We start from the raw sequence: 18,153 nt of genomic DNA, 5'->3' as shown, positions 1-18,153 counted from the left end.
ACTGGAAGAACATAATTGCAAATCAAATACCTAATACGGAGCCTGTATTCAAAATACATGAAGAGCTCTTATAACTCAATAATAAAAGAACAAATACCCCACTTAAAAATGGCCAAAGGATCTGAATAGAAACTTCTCCAAAGATATACAAATGGTCAAAACACACATGAAAAGACGTTCAACATCATTAGTCATCAGGAAAATGCAAATGAAAACTATAATGAGATATCACTTTACACTCACTACTAGTATGGATACAATCGAAGTCAGTTAACAAGTGTTGGCAAGGATGTGAAGAAATCAGATCTCTCATACACTGCTGTAGGGAATGTAAAATGGCAGAACCAGTTTGGAAAACAATCTGACAGCTCCTCATAAAGTTAAACATAGTTACCATATGATCCAGCAATTCTACTCACAGGTATATACCCAAGAGAAATAAAAACATACATCCACACAAAAACTTGTACATGAATTTTCATAACAGCATTATTCATTATAGGCCAAATAGTGGAAACAACCCAACTGTCCATCAACTGATGAGCAGATAAATAAGACGTGGCATATCCATATAGTATATCCATATTCCATACAATGGAATATTATTTGGCAATAAAAAGGAATGAAATAATGACATGCTACAATATGAAAGAACCTTGAAAATACTATTTTAAATGAAAGAAAACAGTCACATAAGGTCACACTTTTATATAAAATGTTTAGAATAGGCAAATCTATAGGCAGAAAGTAGATTAGTGGTTGCCTAGGACTGGGTATGGGAGGGGGAGTGATGGAGAATGACTGCTAATGGCCATGAAGTTTCCTTTTGGGGAGATAAAAAATGTTTTAAAATTAGATTATGATGATGGCTGCATTTATCTGTGAACATACTAAAAATCATTGAAATGTACACTTTACGTGGGTGAACTGTATGGCATGTAAATTATATTTCAATAAAGCTGTTTAAAAAACAAAGCCAAAAGGCAACAAGAAAACACTGAGAGCAAAGAAAAGAGGATAGGAGGTGAGAAGATAAACTTTGCCTCTTTTGGAATTATTTGATGTATGCTGGGCACTGAGTTAAGAAGACCTGAACTCACTTAGAAGGCTGGAAACCTTTTCTCAGTTCAGTACAGACTAGTCTTGTTCACTGTTTCCAGTTTCAGCTCATTCAGTCCTCTATCTGTTCCCTTGGGATGAGACGAAATGGGTAAACCTCTCTATCCTCCCACCATACACACGAGTATAATACTGCCTAATAATGCATCCTTCTCCATTCTGAGAACATGGAGGCTGCAGAGGTCAAATCACTGTCTCTCTATCTACATCTTGGTTAGAAAGTTCTAATATCTAAGTGGGGAATACGTTGAAAAGAGAGTCCTTATGGTAGAAACTATATAGGGCAGATTTCTATATGTCGACAAAGGGCTTAGAACTCCTACTCACACAAATCAGGCAGAGACAAATGAGGACAAAAGGAGGAGGTAAGACCCACAGAAAGAGAGGTATCCTGGGGCTTCGAGCGTCTGGGCTATCATACGGCTTCCACATCCTATCCTCTATTCATCCCCTCCTACACACCCCTCCTCCTGTTTTTACTTTGCATGCCAGAGAATTAAACACATGGAATTTGCTTCTACTATCATACAGCCACACTTCTACAAGCCCACAGAGTTCAGTGAAAATACAGCCATTGCTTAGGAAAAGAACATGGGCTAGGATTATGAAAACATTGATCCACAAAAGCAGAAAACCTTCACTTTCAAACAGCTGATAAATAAGAATGTAATGACAACTAGTTTCTCATATATTTCAATCGTTGCCATGAGTATTCATCCATTTGAAGACTGCCAACTATGATATACTATTAGCCATTAAGAACAAGTTAGACAACTAACAAACTAGATTAACAACTTAGTTCACTACCAAATTGGGTCAGATGTGCCACAGGCAAAAGGTTCTATACTGTCAAATTCCTTAAACAATTAAGTTTGATGCAAAAAACAAAATATTTTAAATCATGTGACCAAAAAAACACATAAAGAAATAGCAAAATTTCTTACATATTTGAAGAAATATTAAGATATTAACGGAATTTGAAGACCATAAATTGTCACTAAAATAAGGCAATTTCTATCTTCACTTTCATGTTCCTATCCACGCACAAATTTCTACAATTGTATTATACTACAAGGAAAAAAAGGGTTCTTACTTTAGATAAGAGATTATTTAGTTCATGAGGATGAAGTTTCACCACTTCTCCAAGTTGCTGTGCAGCAGCTTTTCTTGTAACTGGAGTAGTGCCAGTATCCAGTAAGATAAAAAGACGATCAAGCCTAAAATAACAAAAATATAATGGTTACTCTGAAGTGTGTTTCCTCATATGTATGTTTGAGTCAATAAACATATTGAGCATCTATGAATGAAAACCTATGCTAGGGTTTCAGGGAATCTCTACCCTCAAAGAACTTGCTATGGGGCTGGAGTGAGTGGGTAAAGCAAGTACACAAATAATTAAAATACAGGGCACAAAGATATATGTGTCAGAAAAGAAGTACAAAGTGCTTTGAGGAGTGGGAACAGAGGTAGCACCTACTGTATCCCCAACTGTGTAATACTGAAAAGGCTTCATAAAAGAAATGGGGTACGAGATGGGCATTAATGGTAGAATAAGATTTCAGTACCGGTGGAGATGAGGTGGTGAAAAGGAAATGGGGAAGAATATCTGGAAGAGGGAATAACAAGAGCACAGCAAAAAGAAAAGGGAAACTATATTTAGGGAAGTGAATAACATAGTTTGGTTTTAATTCAGGGTACAACTAAGAGAACAGTGGGAGATACAGCTATGAAAGCAGCTAGAGCCCTATTGTGGAGACCTCAGAATGTATGGTTCAACCAAGAAGGTCTTGGGTCAAGAAAGTCATGAGACTGGAGCTATGAGATTAATCTGGCAGCAGTGAGAAGCATGAAGTAAAATGAAAGGAAACTTTTAGAGAATTTTAGGCTAAAAGTGCTGACTTGAACTACAATCATGGCAAAAGACTAGAAAGAAGTTGGGAGAAATGCTGCAGAAGTATAGAAATTAAATGAAATGCCAAGGAAATGAAAGGATTCTGAGGCTCTAACTCTTAGAAAATGAAGACGTCATTAAAAGAAATGGGAAGTGGGGCGGGCCTAGTGGTTAAGTTGGGCGTGCTCCACTTTGGCGGCCTCAGTTCAGTTCCCGGGCACGGACCTACACCACTCATCCGTGGCCATCCACGTACAAAACAGTTGGGAGAAAAAGAAAACTGGTTACTTTGTTTTGAGGATACAGGAAAATCCTAAGGTTTTAGAAAGGCAAAGTCACAAGTAACTACCACCAGCTGCCCACATATCACACAAGTCTAGCCCTCCTATCACACTACTAATCAGGCTCAATGAGGCAAAGTAGATGCCACAGGTAATGAAAGAAAAGCGGTGTCATAAGTGGAATAAATGGGTACTTTAAACAAGATGGAGGATGGCAAGAGGCAAGATTATACTAACTATGCCCAATCCTATATGCAGGGAGATTCAGTCAACATACCTTCAAATTTTATCTAACGAGGAAAAGCAGCAACCAAGGTCCCAAAGCTAACCGTGAGCATTAAGCATTAATAAACTGCAAAGAGGCTCATATTTCACTTCTGGGACTCTTTTTCTTTCACAAAGAGCTAAAAAACTACAAAGGAAAGTTCTGAACAACTTTTATAAGATAAACCTATATGGGAGCAAATGGGTACGGTTTTTTTTTTTTGGTCTGGTAGTATTTATCAAACTAGCCAGTCACTAATAAGCACAAAATCATGGTAATTGGTAAGAAATATAACTAAAATACATCTTTTCAGTCAAGAAGGCTGAGGGTATTATGAAAACTTTTTAACTGTTTCAGAACAAAAAACTAAGAGACAAGGTTCAAATTTTATAGTCAAGGGTATGTAAGAAGGACATAGTTTAAGAAAAATATTTCAGGCAATTATAGCTAGTGACATAAAGAAAAAAAAGAGTAAGTACAGCACAGTTTTTGCTTCCAATATACTGAACGTTACACAGAGTGACTACAAAGAAATTAGTTTTTACAAGACATGCAAAAATTAATTTACTTTATACATATACTTTGCACAGACACATCCACCTTATGACACAATATTTCGCCTTATTCAATCAAGGCTACGTAAATATTTGCCTTTACTCATTCATTCATCAGTTTTTGCTACAGGATTTGGTGAACAGTGACTCAGAGAGATAATGGGACAAAGGAATGGGAGAAAAATTTTTTTTCTGACAGTTGGTGTTCTGAAGTTCTAAGACTAAGTCAGACCTCAAATCCCTTCCCCATAAAATGACTTCCCTCACCCATGCCATACATAACTCTCAGAACACCCTTGGACTTATGTTCGTCTTTAAAACTGGTTGAGATGTTCAAGTTCATGAGAACCCTCTCTGAACTTTCACAACTAACATCTGCATATTGCCATGACCATGACCATATGATTATGAATGCCTAAGCTCAATGAAATTTGCAAAAAGAAATCTTAAACATCTATGAACAACTTTCTGTAAGTATCAAGACAAACATTCACTCTAAATCTTCTATATCCTGTGGCAGGCAAAATTATCAAAACTTAAGTGTTTTATTACAAAGAATATATTAGGAGCCAACCCTGTGGCATGGTAGTTAAGTTTGAAGTGCTCTGCTTCAGCAGCCCGAGTTTATGGGTTCAGATCCTGGGTGCAGATCTACACCACTCATCAGCCATGCTGTGGTGGCAACCCAAATATAAAGTGGAGGAATACTGACACAGGTGTTAGCTCAGGGCTAATCTTCCTCAAGGAAAAAAAAAAGGACTGTATTAGGTCAAATTTATGCTACAGTAGACTTATATTTGTATATGCTGCATGTATTCTTTATAACAATATCAAGCTGTCCTGTATGTGTACAGTTCACATAGATCCAGGACTTTCCTATAGGAAACAAGGGTAAAATGAAAAACAAACTAGACTAGAGCTTAGGAGACACGTAAAAGTCCTGCTTCTGTTACTTGTTAGATGACTTAGGGATGCACACTTAACTTTGCTTACCTTCTTATTTTGGAAGGTCAAACTAGGTAATTTAGCCTTATTTTACAGCTTCACATCATTATATGTTGTGGAGTTTTTTTGTAGTCTTTTCCCCCTTACATAACACAGTGTTTGTCTTATCTTTGACTTATGTGATGCCAAGTTCTTTAGACTGCACCTCTGGAAAGATTGCAACTACTTCATAATTCCTTTTCCTTGATGCAGTTTTTGCTTTTTGTGACCAAAAGCAAAGCTGGCTGCAAAATGAACACTCTAAATGATAATACTAACTTGTTTTATATCCATGTGTAAAAGGTTAAAAGAAAATTGACAGTTTTCAAAGTTTTCCCCAACCATTTCCACTTTCCTCAAGCCCCAATTACTATTCCCTATTCCTTAAAATGGAATGGACTACTTCACTGAGTAGATCTCTAGGCTAAGGAACACACATTATCACAAGTTCTCTCCTCACTACCTCTAAAGTTTGTTCTTTATACTTATCCTATTTCAGATGAAAAGACAGTCCTCACTCTTCTTCAAGACTTAGATATTGTTCTACTGTTTTCTTGATACCATCCCCTTCTATCCTCATTCAATTACTCTTTCTCCAATATCTTAAATCACTGCTTTATTAATCTATTCCCTTCTCTATCTTCAAATATGCAGGTCTCTAATGAGAAAATAAACTGCTTGACCTCCACCTTCTAGAACATTTGCTTTTCAGTGTCAAGCATCCTGAACAAGTGTTTAAAATCACTTCTCGTATTTCCTCACCATACACAATTTAATCCTTATCAGTCAAGTTCCTATCCTTCTCTACTACTGAAATAGTACACCAGAAGGTCACCAATGAGCTTGTAAACTCCAAATCCAATTTTTTTGTAAATCCAATTTTCTTGACTCTTCTATGACATCCAACATCAGCAAGTACCACAATCCTAAAATACTTCCCTTCCTAAGCTTTCACAATATTATACAACCCTGTTGTTCTGTGAACTCTTAATTCCTTCCTTGGTTTCACTACTCTTACCACTCTTAATCTGAACATTCTCCCAGATTCAATCCTCGGCTGTTCATCTCTCACCAGTTTCTCCTTTAGGAAACTACGGTTATCTGCTTAAACTATAAAACAGCACAAATAATCCCCAAATCTAGCCCATCTGGGAGTTCTAGTACCACACTTTCAACTGCCTGGTGAGCATAATCCCCATGCTAATATGATCTTATTGCCAGATTTACTTCCTAAAGCACCCTTTGATCAAATTACTGCCTCACTCTAAAACTCTGAATGACTCACCCTTACTTATCAGACAGTAATCAAAAACAAACATGAAACTTTATGGTTTCCACATTTTTGCCTATACTGTTTCCTTAACTTGCAATGCCTTTTCTTGGTTCAATTCTTCAGCTAGCTCCCATCCATCAAGATTTTAACTCGTCTACCCTCTTGAAACCATCACAGACTACTATACCACTGAAATTATTTCCTCTTCTAAAATCCACATGAATTCTCATCTTGAATAGCCATTTTGGTTATTACGCTTTGTTTTGTGGCATCTCTTACATTACTTTGTCACATGATGTCTTATGTTCCTCATTAGGCTTCACCTCCTTTGATGATTCTTTTTGTCCCCCACAATACTTTGCACAGTATTCAAATATTTGTTGAGCAGTTGGTATTTACTGTAATTAAAATTTTTAAAAAGTTCAAGTTTCTTGGGCACAAGTTTAAGCAACATTTTTAAGCAAAGAAAGAGTGTGCTACATTACAATTGTTTTTGCTTCCTTTGAGAAACATCCTTAATCTGTAACAGCTATATTACATAAAAACAAGCTATAAAAATAGCAAAAGTGATGCTGAGGTAATGTTTCAGTAAGTGAAAAGATCAGCACAGCAGGACTCCAGCATTCTGAACATCAAGGCAGTTGTGCCTGTTCCAAACAGCAAGCTGAAAGAGACTGTGCAGTAGGCACTGTATTCCTTCAATAATTTCCACCCTTCCCAAACTTTCCTTTAGTCCCCTGCTACCCAGCTTCATTAGAACCATACTCCTGCCCAAAGACCTTCAACCCCTCTCTAACCTAATGCTGATCCTGTCTCACAGCCACACAGTTCCTCTTGCCTCTCCTTTCTGCAAAGCCTTTTATCCCAATGCCATGTCATGTCACCTCTGCTCCTCCACCAGCCAACTGCCTTGAGGGCAGCAGATCAGCTCACGCTCTCATCCAATTCCAGGCCTGTTTATTCTCACATCTTCCACTTTGGTGGTAGCCAAATTTGCCTCCCTGAATAGAGGAATGGGGACATAAGATTGCTTCTCTGGTCCTCTTGACTCAAAACCCCTTCTGGAGTTCTCCATTCCTCTCTCCAGGACAGCAGATTAGACACCACACAAAAGGAAGAACAAAGGGATAAGCAGGCCAGGATCGGACAAGAGGGCAGTCTGACCTGTTACCCCAGGGTAGCCAGCTATGAGGCCAGCAGGGTAAGCATCAGGGCCAGGCCACAGTGGAAAAGGCTGGTGCAGTGAACTGGTGGGGGAGGGGGAAAGGGCATGAGACAGGGTCAGTATTATGTTGGAGGGCGGACAGGGCCCTTGGTGAAGGAGAGGTCTGAAGGAAGCTAGGTGGTCAGAAGAGAAAGAAAGTTAAAAGGAGGGCTGATTGAGGGAACACAGTACTTACCACAATACTTCTTTCGGCTAAATCTTCTCTTGCAGAACAGCTAGTAGAGAAAATGCCATTCTTCATTCTCTGAAGGATAGACAGATGGAGGAGAAAGAGGTAACAGATGTCAAGCTGAATGGATACCAAAGACTGTAGGAGAATAACTTAAATAAAACATAAGGCAATTATATTTGACAATATCCACTGGTTATGAATCTGCTGATGGTAAGAAATTTGGCCCATTTTCAATTTGCATGTTAATTCAGGGAGATGACTATACAAGACATGATTCATGTTTTGTTTACCAACCTGTGATTTCAGGCAACTCTAAAGACTGCCTAGAAAAAGGAAAGAGTACATGGAAATTTGTAGAGGTTATGCTGCCAGCTGCAATCTAACCCCTCTTCTCTTCAGTTGTTTGCATTATGATAATTCATAAAGATACATATAAAAGAAACGGAAAGAAATCATATACATTTTCTACTGTGTCCTAGATTAGTACTTCATCGTTAATAAACAAGTATATGTTGCATTTCCACTCCTAAGCCATTTGAGGATGAAAAACAGAAAGGTACAGTCAGAGGCTGGCTGGGTGGCATACTGGTTAAGTTCATGTGCTCTGCATCAGCAGCCCAGGGTTCGCAGGTTCAGATCCTGGGCGTGGACCTACACACTGCTCATCAAGCCATGCTGTGGTAGCATCCCACATACAAAAAACAGAGGAAGACTGGCACAGATGTTAGCTTAGGAACAATCTTCCTCAAGCAAAAAGAAGAAAATTGGCAACAGATGTTAATCAGCTCAGGGACAATTTTCGTCACCAAAAAAAAAAGGGGGGAGGTACAGTCATGTATTGCTTAACGACAGGGATATGTTCTGAGAAATTCATTGTTAGGCGATTTCATCATTGTGCAAACATCATAAGTGTACTCACACAAATCTAGACGGTATAGCCTACTACACACCTAGGCTATATGGTACTAATCTCACAGGACCACCATTGTATATGTGGTCTGTCATTTACTGAAACACTGTATGCAGTGCATGATCGTGTAAGATATAACTTCTTCAATCTACTTCCAATCTCAATATTCTCAGAATAAATTTAATCTCTCTAAACTCTAAAAAAAACTGTGAAAGGTCAACTGACAGAGTGCCTCACAAGGATGGCTTTGTAAACTAAAAGAGAATGATCAGTCAAGTTTGTCCATTTTGTTATGCATTTTTTATACCCAGCAAAAGTGCAGTAAAATTTAAAACAGAAACTATTTGAATTTTTACTTTTCTGTGTTATTTACAGCATAAGGAAAGAAAATAAATTTCTGATATGAACACTATACCAAGTCCCACACATTATCATTAAGCAAAAAAGTTATGGTCAAAAGAAACAACTTTCAAGAAATTCTCTAGGCTGGTGTTTTAAAATATATACCTTCTAGTTCACATTGTGGGTAATATGAAACTATGTTAATGTTGCGTTCTTTAAACAAGAAAGTAGATTAATTTAACATACCACATAGAACACTAAGAATCAATATAAAGATGTGAAACTACACCAAAGCCAGGTGCAAGGCCAGATGCATGCTAGATAAATTACATTTCCCCACTCCCACCCTAGAACATAAACTCCATGAGAATGGGGACTTCATTTTTGTTCTCTGTGTGTCTCTAGCACCTAAAACAGACAAAGCATTCCATAAATACGCATTAAATGAATGCTGAAAAAGTACAATGAAGTTGTGTTATTTCCTTCAGGACCCTTTTTTATAAGTTCTACCCTTGATCCAACAACCTATGCCTCTGTATGACTTTGTCTTAAACATAAAATCTAGGTTCTTTAGCAGAAATATCTGTGGTTTTAAAACTTTATACAAAAAAATTGCATACTTTAAAATGGTGAATTTTATGTTACGTATATTTTCACAATTTTTTTCTTTTTTTCTTTCTTTTTTTTTTTTTTGGTGAGGAAGATTGGCCCTGAGCTAACATCTATTGCCAATCTTCCTCTTTTTGCTTGAGGAAGATTGTCACTGAGCCAACATCTATGCCAATCTTCCTCTATTTTGCATATGAGATGCCACCACAGCATGGCTTGATGAATGGTGTGTAGGTCCGTGCACAGGATCCGAACCTGCAAACCCCGGGCCACCAAAGCAAAGCATGCAAACCTAACCACTATGCCACCAGGCAGGCCCCTTACAATTTGTTTTGTTTTGTTTTGTTTTAAAGATTTTATTTTTTCCTTTTTCTCCCCAAAGCCCCCCGGTGCATTGTTGTCTATTCTTCGTTGTGGGTCCTTCTAGTTGTGGCATGTGGGACGCTGCCTCAGTGTGGTTTGATGAGCAGTGCCATGTGCGTGCCCAGGATTCAAACCAACGAAACACTGGGCTGCCTGTAGCGGAACGTGCGAACTTAACCACTCGGCCACAGGGCCAGCCCCCCTTACCACAATTTTTTAAAACACAAAACAAAACAAACCCCTTTATACAAGTACTTTGAAGTATAATCCAAAGAAACAGGAAAGCATTTACCACAGGGATTGAAATGGAAAAACTTCTATAATGCCTCCTCTACCTTTCCTGGCTTTTTTGTCACTAAATCTTTTTAAGTATGAAATATTTGATATAATTTACAATAGTCCCTCTGTCAATCCTATAATGGATTGAAATTAGCAATAATGAAGGAACAGTCCCAGCAAACATGAGAAATCTGTGCTGTCCTATAAATAATTAAGATCATTTTAGCATTTTTCCTGTTAATAGGATCCACTGGAACTTCCCCCACATCAACAAACTTCCTTTTATTTGGCAGAATAGACCTGTTGAAACAATGTTTCTCTGAAGTATCAGCAGTGTAGAGAGAGAATTAACAAAACAGAGAAAAGTCCTGCTCAGACTTAACCATTTGTTTCTTCTATAAGAGGGTGTCTTCCAGTTTTTTTTCCTGAATCTTTTCTGAGCATTGGACCATCTCAAATGCAAAGATGTATGTCACAGATCTAAGGTGTGGCTTCTACAGAAGTCAAATCATAACTGCCATCTAGACATTTTAGACATGACCTTTATAGCTTAGATCACTGAGGAAAAATTCTCTAAATTATATTTTTAAACTTTCTCTATATGATCAAGGAAAAACTATAATCATACTAGCTAGTCAATGTACAACAGTCAACTCAATCAATTTTGTGGCATAAACAGGCAAACGTATCAAAAATAGATTTTTTAAAAAATCTCTATTAAGAAGGGAACCCTCATACACTGCTGATGGGAATGCAAACTGGTGCAGTCACTATGGAAAACAGTATGGAGATTCCTCAGAAAACTAAAAATAGAACTACCATATGACCCAGCTATCCCACTACTGGGTATCTACCCAAACAATTTGAAATCAACAATCCAAAGTAACAGATGCACTCCTATGTTCAGTGCAGCACTATTCACAATAGCCAAGACATGGAAGCAACCCAAGTGCCCACTGACCAATGATTGGATAAAGAAGATGTGGTATATATATACAATGGAATACTACTCAGCCAGAAAAAAAAGACAAATTCATCCCATTTGCAATAACATGGAAAGACCTAGAGGGAATTATGCTAAGCGAAATAAGCCAGCATGAGAAAGACAAACACGAGATGATTTCACTCATATGTGGAATATAAATAAGTACACAGACAAAGAAAACAGTTCAGTGGTTACCAGGGGAAGAGGGGTAGGGTGGGGGGGCATAGGGGGTGAAGCGGAGCACTTATGTGGTGGCAGTCAAGAAATAATGTACAAGTGAAATCTCACATTGATGTTAACTATTATGAACTCAATAAAAAATTTAAAAAAAACTCTATTAAGCCATGGAACCCAACAGTGCCACAGATTCCCCATCTTCTGTAACGAGCATTAGTTTTAACAATCCCTCTAAGGTTGCCTTTACTGTTGGTGGCCCAACCCCAGTCAGGTGACAGATGATACCGGAAGAAAGGCTCACCAAGCCAAACAGCAGTCTTCAAAGATTTAACAACTAAGATTTTAATTGTTTGCAAGCAACACTGTAAGCTGTAATATATACAAATTTGTCTTTTTGCTGAGGTTGGTTTTACGGGAACAAGTAGCTAGTGAGCGAGCTTAGCTTACTTTCCAGCATTCACATCTTAAGGGCAACATTGTTCTCTACTCCTACATTTATATACTGTCTCTTTTATTAAGGGTCTAATGTACTCATACATTTTTCGGTAATATTTCACTACATTTTATGGAGAACTTCAAATGGTATAATTGTATTTGCAATTTTGGAGAGTCGCAAAGTTTGTTTGTTTGCTTTTGCAAGATTTAACTCACCCACAGACCAAGAGTTGACCATGCCATTTCATAATTTGCCACAGTCTTACAATTCAAAGTACAGTAAAACTAGGCCTTTCTAAAACTATAAGCAGGATCTAAAAAATCTGATCACACAAAATGTTGGGTTTCATTACATCCAATTTGCATTATAAAAGGCCACACTAACAGAGAATTGTACTATACTATAAACTTTTAAAAATGGTCCTGGTAATATTTATGTTTTTAAAATTATAATTCTGGCCAATATTCAAAGCTATAGTGAGTTTTTCTTCCTGAGGAAAAACTGTAGCTGAACTCAGAAGCACTCTCTGAAAAACACCAGAAATATTCTACTATACATAAGTTAGAGCAAAATCATAACAGGCATTAAAACAAACAAAACCACTCACTTATTCATTAAAGAAAATGTATTGAACACCTACTAGGAGACAAGCACTCTGCTGGGGATAGAAAGATCAAATATATTCCCTTCTCCCACAGAACTTATGTAAATCCCCAGCAGGGGAGAGAACAAGTAAACAATCACAGGTATGATAAGTATTATTACTGATAGAAGCACACATTGGTGCAAATAGCTCAGATGAAGGAAAAATCAGAGAAGGCTTCCCAAACAAAGCGACCCATAAGCTTAGACTCAAAACCTAAGGTTGGAATTTGCCAGACTTGGGGGTCGGGGAGGGGAGGGAGCAGGAAAGAAATGTTCCAGAAGTAAAGATTTGGAGGTGAGAACACAGATTCAGATTCAGAATGAAGGAGAGAGGGGGAAAGGAGGAGAGAGAAGGAAAGAGAGAAAGATGCAGAGAACTTGACACAAGAGGAAGGTAAAAAGGTGAAGCAAGAACCAGATCACAAAGAATCCAGTAAGAATACGGTTTGGTAAGGAATCTGGACTTTATCCTAAGATAACAGAAAACAAAGGGTTTTAGACAGAAAAATGACCACATTAAAAGTCACATATTAGCAAATAATATAGCCAAAGAATAAATTAGAAAGAGGTCCCATGGGAGGCAGGAAGAGCAAGTGGCTGCTGTTGCAGGCGTCTTGGACTAGAGATGATGCTGGTATGGAGAAGGATTGAGGTAACTGGTATGGAAAGAAAAAAGACTGGCCAGAGAAACATTAGAAAAGTAGAACCAACAGGATTGGATTTGGTGACTGGCTAGATGGGGGGGAAAGGAGGGAGGGAGAAGTCAAACATTATTTTCAGACTTCTGAACCTGGCAACTGAGGGAATGATGGTACCAACTTACTACTTCCCTTCTGTTGGAAATATTTACAAGGTCTTAAAAATATTACACCGTGGTCTAGAGGTTAAGATTCCGAGTTCTCACCACCTTAGCCCTCAGTTTCCAGGTCAGCGAACCACACCACGCAAACGTCGGTTGTCATACTGTGGTGGCTGCATGTTGCTGTGATGCCAAAGCTATGCAACCACTTATTTCAGATACTAACAGGGTCAACCATGGTGGACAGGTGTCAGTGAAGTTTTCAAACTAAGACAGACTAGGAAGAAGGATCTAGCCACTCACTTCCGAAAAAATTGGCCATTAAAACCCTGTGAATAGCAGCAGAGCACTGTCGATATAGCGCCAGAAGATGAGAGGATGGCACAAAAAGGCCAGGTAGGGTTCCACTCTGCTGTACACAGGATCACTAGGGATCAGGATCGATCCAAGGGCATAGCAACAAAAAATATTACATAGCTCCTTTTCAGTTATGCACATTGACATAAACAGTGCAAAATATATTTCAGATTTGATTCTGGCAAATATTATTTTTATCTTCTGAACCATCTTCTACCTATTCTGTACAAAATAATATTAAAATCAGTCTGTATTCCACAAACATACAGCAACAGGAGAGAAAGAAAATTTAGTTAGTAAAGAAATGTGCTTAGTGCCTGAAGAAGGCCAGTTTGAAATTAAGGTGTGCTATTCAAAGTGAATCTGCAAAAGAAAAAGGCAAGGACAGTATCCCAAAAACACAGATGTCTCAAATGTGTTTTCCTTGAATCTATTATATTACCAAAATAAGCACAGAAGCAGCTCTTTCATAAGACTACGAAAGGCTTTTTTTTTTCCTAAGGAGAATTTAGTAGAATTTTGCCAAAGTGAATAAGAAAGAATCTACAGAAAAAAGAGCACTACCCTTTGAAATCCAAGGTCAAGAACAAAAGGCCATAGCTTTCGAAGCTCATTCATTCAGAAATGTAGCTGCCCTAAACTTCTGTAAATAGACTAGCATTGGCCAAAGAGATGAGGATCTTGCTAAACACTTGCATTTTGTCTCTATAAAATTATATCCAACACTGTGAAAACATACATAGTCTGCTCTAAGAAAAGAATTTCAAGATCTACTCATTCCCTTAAACATTGTATCACATGATAAATCTCATATTAAGTTTATGTATCAGTGTATTTATGTAGGAGGTAACAAATCAGAAGATACACCTTTCTATATTTGCAAAATTTGAAAATACAACTGGCATTCTCAAGGCAGTTTCATATATGAGAAAATAAGAATTCCCTCACATTGAATGGATTTAACTAATCTATGAAATAACAATTAGATGCCCTACACTTCAGGTACGTAGCAACCCCATTGCCCTAACTCCCATGGGTTTCTCCCACACGCTATTTCATCAGTTATCCAGGGAGTCTGAGAGGGATGGGTTATCCTTTCGCTTGCAAAACAGAGAAAGCATGGGCACGTATTGTGGTCAAGGAATGTGTTGACTTAATTATGAAAGATGAATGAAAACTATTTGTTTTCTGAACTATCATTTTTTCCCTTCAGTCTATGTGGTAGAAGAACCCCGTTCTCATAAAAACTTACTTCATCAACTAATGAACTCGGTGAATCTTTCTGATTGCTATCAGAGAAACGAGCCCCTACTTCCATGTACACATGTCCACTAAAATCAAACTACCGACAAAAAGTTTTCCCACCATTCCATCATATTGGAGGAAAGGAGCACTTGCCTCCTATAGCTATCTAAATACACGTCTTGCTGGTCTTCCTAGATTTTCCTGTTGACGAGCAACATTTTAAAATAATTTAAGATTCGTGATATACCTTTCACGCCTTAAAGAAGATGGTGCTAATACAATTAATTTGCCAAAGGTTACAATGCTGACGCCTGAATGTTTACTGCTAAACAAAAGAAAGAATTATACCATAAGGTAAGGAAAAAGTCCTCAGGAAAGAACACATCCCTAAAGCCATAAATAAAAAACTTCAACATAATCAGAAGGTCACTTAGATAAGAGCAATTCAAATCTCCCCAACTTCGACAGTTACTACCAAGTTTTCCCGTGAAATGGAGGTTAGGGATCAGCCTTAAAATACTAAGCAAGATAAGAGGCTCTTCTAGAACTGAAAGAGGGAAGAGAAACCAGACAAGAGAAACACGGTTAGGAAAGAGAAACACCAGCTCTAACGTGGCAAGAGATCTATTCAGCACGAAAAAGATATTTTTGAACCGATTTCCTGGGAGTAACCCGAGCCCAAAGCCCCACAGACCGAGGGGCGAACTCTGAAGTCCGGGGAAGAAGGCGCCCGGGCGCAGTGACAATGGGAACCGCTCCTTTTTGGGAGCGAGTCGGGGCACCAAGAGGAGACCGCGCCTCGCCGGGGCCGCCCTCCCATCCGCTCGTCAGGAGCGAGACCCACCTGGAAACCGCCATGGCCGGGCACCGGCGGTTCGGGGCTCCCCGCGAGCTACGCGCCGCGCCGCTGAGGCGCTAGTTTCCAGAGAGCAGAGCGGCGCAGGCCCAGGCCGCGGAGCACAAGGGAGCGGCCGGGGCGAGCGGGGCGACCCGGCGCGGGCCCTCGGGCATCTGCCCCGCCGCCTGCCCGAGCTCGTCCCCGCCGCGGCTGGGGAGCAGGGGTCTGAGGCAGCGGCGACGGCGGGAGTCCTCCGACCCGCACGACTTCAAACCCGGTGCCCCCAGCTCCGCTCTTTGCTGACGCAGGCGTCGGCACGCCGGACTTAGCGTCAGCGCGCCGGAAGTGACGTCAGCTCACCGCCAAGAGCTCCTCTCGGCCGGTAAGGCAAAAGAGTGACAGCGTCTTCGGCTTGGCGGCGCGCGCGGGGGGTAAAAAGTCTTTTTGTGCTGCTTTGGAGAGGGTCGTTAGTCTCAAAATGAGGCGGGGAAGAGAAATAAAAGTCCCTTTCTTTTCCAGAGAAGGAAAAAAGGCGATTTAGCCAAGGTTCTGGAGGTTCGAAAACTTGGTTTCTAATTCATCACCGCTCCGATCTTCATCAGACTGCTTCCAGAGAAAACTTGATCCCAAGGACTGGGATGCTCTAGTCCAGGTGGCGATACCATGGGAAGGGTGAAATCAAGAAAGATCTGCAGTGGCCCTTAGGACACGGCTCAAACGTTTGCCCTATTTGCCAGCAGTTCTGCATGGATATTGGAGGGAAGGTCTTCTGCCAACCATTTTTGCTAAGTTTGATTTCTTAATTGTTTATGTTGTTAGTACCATCATTTTCTCAACTAGATATGGAAACTCCCATCTTATTTTTTTTTCAGTCTTATCTGCCTATTCACTCGCTTAATTCGTTAGGCTTTTAAACATTTTTCTGTCACCTCATGCAGGCCCTCATCACCTTAAACGTGATTTTTATGGCAGTAGTCAAAGTCATATTTCTTCAGCTTGTTCAGTCGAGCCCATCTTATAGGCTACCAAGAGATTAATCTTCAAAACACACTGCTTTTATCGCGTCACTCTTCTGCTTTTCAAACAGCTTGCCTATTGGCTTCTCATTACCTGAAGAGGCTATGTCTCAACCTTTGAGTCTGTTTTTCCATTATAAAATGAGGTCATGTATCTAGAAGAACTTACAAGAGCTTTGTAAACCATAGAGTAGTATATAAATGTAAGAGGAAAGAAACTACGTGCCATGTGGTAGGCATTTGGCATGCATTATCTCATATAATTTGTAGGCCAACCCTGTAAAGTAATTTTTTTTTTTTCGAGGAGAGATTAGCCCTGAGCTAACTACTGCCACTCCTCCTCTTTTTGCTGAGGAAGACTGGCCCTGAGCTAACATCCATGTCCATCTTCCTCTACTTTATATGTGGGATGCCTACCACAGCATGGCTTTTTGCTAAGTGGTGCCATGTCCGGACCCGGGATCTGAACCAGTGAACTCTGGGCCACTGAGAAGCCCAATGTGGGGACTTAACTGCTGCGCCACCAGGCCGGCCCTGTAAAGTAGGTTTTAATCTTCACTTACAGGTGAGAAAACCAAGCTCAGAAAGTTCAAGTAATTCGCCTAAGATCCAAGCTAGTAATGGTGTATACTGTCGTTCATTCAACAAATATTTATTTGGTACCTGATCTGTGTCACTCTGCTAGACAGTGTTTATACCCTTAGACAAAATCTGATTAAGCTGATGTCCAAGCTTCTTCACATTTCACTGCCTCCCGCCACCTGCCTGCTCAATTTATCTCCCATCACTGAAACTAACAAGCAGGTTCTATTTACTGATAGTGTACTACATTCATTTATTCAGCCAAAATTAAGTACCTACCATATGCTAAACTCTGTAATAGAGATTTAGGCTTCAAAAGAAACCAAAACAGAAGGTGCCCACTCTGGCTGAGCTTACATTTTAGTGGAAGGAAAAAGAGTAAAAAGATAAACAAGAAAATATCATGTTTATATGCTATATAAAACAGAATGATGGAATAGAGAGGGTGATTAGAGACTGTAGACTAGGTAATTAGGAAAAACCAAGGAGGCGCTCAAGCTGAGGCCTGAGTGACAAAAGGAGCCAGCTGTGTGAAGATCAGGTAAGGCTACACCTAATGAAAAAGTCTAAGCAAAGTCTGCTGTGTTGGGAGATGAGCTGGGAGAGAGAAGGGCCATTGTAAGGAATTGGGATTTTACTCTAGATGTGGTGGAAAGTCATAAGGTTTTAAACACATGAATAAAATGATCTGATACACATTTTAAAAATCGTATTCTTTAATATCCAAGAGGTAATTAGATATACAGTTCTAAATGACATTTAGAAGAGGAAAGGACTGGTATTAATAGGATTCTAAGGGATAAGTG

General features: G+C 39.3%; 1 protein-coding gene across 2 annotated transcripts in view; it reads right to left on the bottom strand.

Moving 5' to 3' along the window:
* The window catches only part of BTAF1 (B-TFIID TATA-box binding protein associated factor 1), a 92,946-nt gene extending 76,898 nt beyond the window's left edge, over nucleotides 1-16,048 (bottom strand). The window contains exons 1-2 of one of the 2 annotated variants that reach the window (XM_046652980.1): nucleotides 15,756-16,048; nucleotides 2,213-2,336 (exon numbers count right to left, since the gene is read on the bottom strand). In XM_046652980.1, the coding sequence (XP_046508936.1) occupies nucleotides 2,213-2,336; nucleotides 15,756-15,769 (138 nt within the window). In that variant the 5' untranslated portion in view covers nucleotides 15,770-16,048. The remainder of the gene's footprint in view (nucleotides 1-2,212; nucleotides 2,337-15,755) is intronic. The other variant, XM_046652981.1, reaches the window with a different exon arrangement.
* Between the last annotated feature and the right edge of the window lie 2,105 nt (nucleotides 16,049-18,153).

This window comes from Equus quagga, chromosome 2 (genome assembly GCF_021613505.1).
Source record: "Equus quagga isolate Etosha38 chromosome 2, UCLA_HA_Equagga_1.0, whole genome shotgun sequence".
In the NCBI taxonomy this organism is placed as follows: Eukaryota; Metazoa; Chordata; class Mammalia; order Perissodactyla; family Equidae; genus Equus; species Equus quagga.
Note: the sequence above shows the minus strand (reverse complement) of the source record. Positions and strands in the feature narration are given on the sequence as shown.